Genomic DNA, 6,000 nt, shown 5'->3' on the forward strand with positions numbered 1-6,000 from the left:
AATACATTATGTCTGGCCTTGTTGCAGTGAGATACATCAAACTTCCCACAATTTGTTTGTAGAAGGTGCTGTCAACCTTCTTTCCTCCATGATCTTTGTGTAGTTTCAAGCCACATTCAACTGGAGTGTGCACAAGATTACAATCCTTCATTTGAAACCTGTCTAGAATATCTTCCACATATTTATTTTGAGAAATAAAAATTCCATCACTTGATTGTGCTACACTTATGCTAAGAAAGTAATGCATCATACCAAGATCAGTTATTTCAAACTCATTCGTCATAGACTTTTTAAATTCTTCAAACATAACATCACAATTTCCAGTGAATATAAGATCATCTACATATAAGTAAACAATAAGCATTTTTCCTTTATCACCAATCTTAACAAAGAGTGTATGTTCATAAGGACACTTTATAAAACCAGCCTTAAGAAAATAAGACTCAATGCGACTATACCAAGCTCGAGGGGCTTGTTTTAGTCCATAAGTGCCTTTTTCAATTTGTAAACTTTATGCTCATTTCCAACCTTCTCATAACCAGGGGATTGTTCAATAAATATTTGTTCCTCCAAGTACCCATGCAAGAATACCGATTTGACATCTAACTGGTAAATAGGCCAAGAATTTTGTGCAGCAAATGCAACCACCAACCTGATTGTATCATGTCTCGCAACAGGAGAAAAAACTTATGTATAATCAATCTCATATTGTTGCTTGTACCCCTTAACAACCAAGCGTGCTTTGTGCTTGTCAATTTCACCATTTTCCTTTAACTTTGTTTTGAACACCCACTTCACACCAATAGTTTTGGGTCCATTTGGAAGATCAGTTAACTCTCAAGTATCATTCCTCTCAATTGCATCAATTTCAGAATCCATTGCTTTTCGTCATTTTTCTTCTTTGACAACACTCTCAAAAGTCATGGGATCACATTCTGAAAACAAAGCAAAATGAGTAATTGGAACTTCAATTCCAGTTACCTCATAATCTTCCATCCAAGCAGGCCTTCTTCTAACACGATGAAGAGATTGAGTTCCTTCTTCGTTAACTCCAACTACTGTTGATGAGGATTGACTAGCTGAAGAAGTTGCAATGGACGAATTTTCAGGCATACTAGATGCTGAAATTTGTTCTTGTTCAGAATCAATATCACAAAGAACTTGGGTAAGCTGCTGCATATTCCAATCCCAAGTGTTTTCTTCATCAAAAACAACATCCCTGCTAACCACAACTTTTTTTGTCAGTGGATTAAATAATTTATATGCTTTAGATGTATCACTTACACGTAGAAAGACACATTTTTCAGCCTTGTCATCAAGTTTTTTTCTTTTCTGATCCGGGACATGAGCATATGCAATGCATCCAAAAATTCTAAAGTGATCCACATTTGGTTTTCTCCTACTCCAAGCCTCTTCTGGCGTCATATTTCGAACTGCAAAGGTTGAACTTCTGTTCAAGACATGAATGCACCAGTTTACTGCTTCTGGCCAAAACGTCTTTGGAACTCTTCCTCTTGCCAAGCTTCTAACCATGTTGAGGATGGTTCTATTCTTCCTCTTATACATCATTTTGTTGTGGTGTATACGCAGTTGTAAGCTCTTTTCGGATGCCATGTTCTTCACAAAAAGTTTCAAATTCTTTAGAGCAATATTCACCACCACGATCTGTGCGAAGTGTCTGAATCATCCTTCCTGACTCATTCTCCACACGAGCTTTGAAATTTTTAAATGTAGAGAAAGCTTCTGACTTTTCCTGTAAAAAATAAACCACATTTTTCTAGAAAAATCATCAATGAAGGTAATTAAATATGTTTTACCTCCATTAGAAATTGGATTTATTGGACCACAAATGTCTGAATGCACCAATTGCAAAATTCCCTCTGCTCTCCATGAGTTCCCTTTTGCAAATTCAGAACGATGTTGTTTGCTAACAACACATTCTTCACATACTAAGGAATGAGGAATTGTGATTTGAGGGAGGCCTGTTAACAACTTGATATGGATAAAATAAAGATTCGAGCGGTGTAAGGAATGAGTTCCATGAAGATTCGAGCGTTGAATACTCGACATGTTAACAACTTGAGCAGTTGATGATGATGCATTATGTGAAAAATTAAAAGCACCTGACTTATGGATAAAATAACATCCTCTGCTCCGACAATATCCATGTATAAATCTAAAAAATGTTTCCTTCACTGGTTGACGTATTCTTCCATTACCATATCTACATCTTCATCATCTACAACTTGGAAACTAATTCTTCATTGGACCATGATCTTATCGTGACAAGAGTGATAGATTTGTTACCTTCGAGACCTAACTTCCGATGGATTTTTTGAAGCAGTTCTTCAATTGTTTAGTTGCGCTTGATACACGATGACATTTTCTCGCCTTCAAAAATTACACCACGTCGACCTTCCACTTTCCTACCATTATAATATAGAACAACACGAACACAATCAATATGTGAACTCATTTTTAAATATATAAACAAAAAACACAAAAGAGAGTATCAATAAGCAAGTGATAATGTATCTAGGAGAAGGGGTTTGCGATGAAGAAGAGTTGTGAAAAATGTGGAGAGGAGAGGGATTTAAATGAAGGAGAACTGGGCCAATTGCGCCCAAATTAGGCAAGTTAGGGTTCTAGGTTGCCTCTAATTGGGGCGCGACCAGTAACACCTTTTCTAGGTGTGTTTCATTAGGCAATTGCGTCTTATTTGAGCATGAGTGGTTGCCCGTTTTGGATATGACTGAGTGCAATAGATCCGTAAATTGATTTTAAAATGCTATATTTTTGTAATTTTTTTTAATTTTTTTGCCCTTGCAGTTTTTTTATCAAACCGGTGAAATGTATCTGATTTCTCATTATTTGGGACAAAAGCCCAAATTTTCCATTACTTTAATTTTTTTTATTTTCTATTTATGTGGTTTTTATGAGGGAGATTTTTTTTTTGAAGTGCATAACGATTGGATTTTATGTAAACCGGATGAGTCATTTTACTCATTCGTTTTTGTAAAAATTTATCTTAGTCACACTATGTCTTAAACAAGTTGGCTGATTTACTATTGTACCCCGATGGATAATATGATCGTTGACTAGTGAATAGGAGAGTCTGATACGAATTTTATAACATCCCATATAAATTATTATATTTTTTTTATAAACATATAAATTATTATATTTATATTCATATATTAAGTGAACTTTTCAAAATATTAAAAAATTATAATTTTTTCTCTTTTTCATTTTTTTAATTCATAAATTTATTGTTTCATTTATTTTTATTTAATTAACTTTTTACTTCTCTAATTTATATATTTTTTGAAAAAAAATTATATTCCAACCTTTTAATTTTTTTCTATATATATTTTTTAAACTTTTAAAACAAATAGCAATCAAAGTACTTTAATTTTTAATAAACTAAAAAAATTATGCATATTTTATTAGATATATTGATAAATAAAAATATATATTGATAAATAAAAATATACATTGATATAACAGCAATTAATTAGCTTGTATTACTAATTTATAAATTCAATTATCTTATAATAACTTAGGAAAAATATTTGTCCTTTTAAATGATACAACTTGTGTCATTTCACTCTCACAAAGGTGGGACCCACACCTTTATATTTTTTTGTCCATTCTCTCTTCCTTGATCTATTTTTCTCTCACTTAAAATGACATAACTTTATATCCTTTAAAATGACACACATTTTCTCGAAAACTTATTCTTATAAGTTCTAATTTTATAAAGCCTAAGCGTTAATACATTTTGAACTCATATCTGCACACACATATATTTCAGGAGCAGTAGTGTTAGTATAATCAATTCAGGTACTTTAGAATCTGTTTACTTTACTTATACGCAAAATCAATGGTATTAACTTTGGCTTGCCACGTTATGTTTGAGCCTTCTCTAGTTCGATATATACAATATTATTCTCCTACAATCCTAAAAGAAAAGAAACACCAAACTTGGGAGGCTCATTAATTTAATGGAGGGAGCACCCATTCCAGCGACAAAAACGGTGCTAAACGCCGTTTATCTCTAAACCACCCATAATGATCCTTAACTAAATCTAAAATTTCGGAGGATATTCAAAAAATGTAATGGCATATAGACCACTTAATGTAAAGTGAATCTCAAGCTAGCTATTATAAATAATGCAAGTAAGGTACAAGAGTAACTCAAGCCTTCAGAAATTTCCCTTTTCAGCTTTCATTTCCAAACTGAAGTTTTCTCAATGAGAAAGCCTTCCACTCTGCAACGCGCACTTGTGCGCTTTTGGGTTCTCTTATTTCTTGTTGCCAGCTTCTATTATGTTACTTCTGCTATAGTAACAACGGAAGTTAATTCAGGTTTGTGCCTTATGCTGACACTACAAGATATTTTTTGTTATATGATATACAAAATGTGTACTCATACATAACTGTCAGAGATATAGTAAAACATATTCCCCAACAATTTAAACTTTTAGGAGAGTTGGTTGCATTACATGATATTAGAGCGTAAGACTAAGTGATATAGGGTTTGATCATTGTCCCCTCTATTATTCCCTCTAGCAAGTGAGGAATTAAAAAGATTTCAAGAGTTGTGTATATTTAGTGAACCTAAGTTTTGCGGAAGGAGACCGCTTTAGCAGTGAGCCAAAACACTTCATACACTAAATTCTCTCTCTATTTATCTATGTGAAAAAATTCATATTTATTATAATAAAAGTAGGGTTTAAGTTTCTCATATTGTTAGAGATAAAAATTATTTTCTACACAGTGTGCGGGCTTTAATATTTCTCTTTTTTCTGTTTTTTTCTCACATGACCCTATATGAACCACACATACTTTTATGTATATTGGAGATAATTTTATCTCGTATAACACGAAAAGTTTAAACCATAAAAGTATAAGTATTATGTGTTTAACTTATGTTCTTTTGCATTTCTTATACAGGGAATGAAGAGAACAAAGAAGGACATGATGAAGAAGCAAAATTCAAAGGAATTTTTCATCCAAAACCAATATTCAAGAAACCCATTCCAATTGTTAAGCCTATACCAAAGCCAGTTCCCATTGTTAAGCCTATACTAAAACCAATTCCAGTTGTTAAGCCAATCCCTATTCCAGTGTATAAGCCTATACCAAAGCCAATTCCCGTTATTAAGCCTGTAACAAAACCATTTATAGTGGAAAAACCTATCCCTATTCCAGAGTCTAAGAAACCTATCCCCGCTGTTGAGGCAGAGGAATTTCTAAAGCCAAAGCCTTTATTCAAAAAGCCTATTCCTAAACTACCATTTCACCCCGAATTAAAGAAACCATTTCTACCACCATTACCAATTCCAACTCCATAAGATAATAAGACTCTTCCTCGATCCGCATTCTATAAAATTATCATGCTTAGAATGTTAACTTTATATATATAGCTACGCCTGTATCTCAACATCACTTGCATTAGCATAATCCTATCATTCTCATCTTGTGTGTTGTAATGGAATATATGTACTTAATTGCTTTCGCCTAAATAAAGTTATCTGTAACACCCCGTGTATACCCGGTTTGTTAACATGTCATCGTATTAAGCCACACTTAATTAAATATGCGGAATAACTTTTTCTTTCATTCAATTATGACATCATTATCATTACCAAGTTGATTATTAAATCCTTTCAAAATAATGCCTGTATGTAATTGCAAAAGAACAGCTAACTGAAATACCTCATATATAAAATATGTATCTATGCCACAGATCTACAACACGTAGTCCGGACAATATCCTGATAGTTTATACATAGCCAGACAAAGTAAAAAAACATATGCAATGTGGCATGAACAATCCCCATGCTCACCAAATAAGGAAACAACGCCCAACAACAGTCTCAAATCAAATAACATGACAGTAAAGATAAAGCAATGTCTGCATCCAGCAAAATCATCATAATAGCATGCAATCAGCTAAGCTCCAGCCTCCTGTCGCTAGAGGTCTCAACCCCCGCA

The 6,000-nt window shown here is 33.3% G+C and overlaps 1 protein-coding gene across 1 annotated transcript; it reads left to right on the forward strand.

The window, feature by feature from the left end:
- The first annotated feature begins 4,253 nt into the window (after positions 1-4,253).
- LOC133314403 (proline-rich extensin-like protein EPR1) lies at positions 4,254-5,459 on the forward strand. Its single transcript, XM_061515884.1, has 2 exons — positions 4,254-4,368; positions 4,957-5,459. The coding sequence occupies exons 1-2, from the start codon at positions 4,254-4,256 to the stop codon at positions 5,355-5,357; spliced, it is 516 nt and encodes a 171-aa protein (XP_061371868.1). The 3' UTR covers positions 5,358-5,459.
- The last annotated feature ends 541 nt before the right edge of the window (positions 5,460-6,000 follow it).

The sequence above is a fragment of the Gastrolobium bilobum genome, unplaced genomic scaffold, assembly GCF_033153095.1.
Source record: "Gastrolobium bilobum isolate Gb01-03AN ecotype WA unplaced genomic scaffold, APGP_CSIRO_Gbil_v1 utg40518, whole genome shotgun sequence".
Taxonomy (NCBI): Eukaryota; Viridiplantae; Streptophyta; class Magnoliopsida; order Fabales; family Fabaceae; genus Gastrolobium; species Gastrolobium bilobum.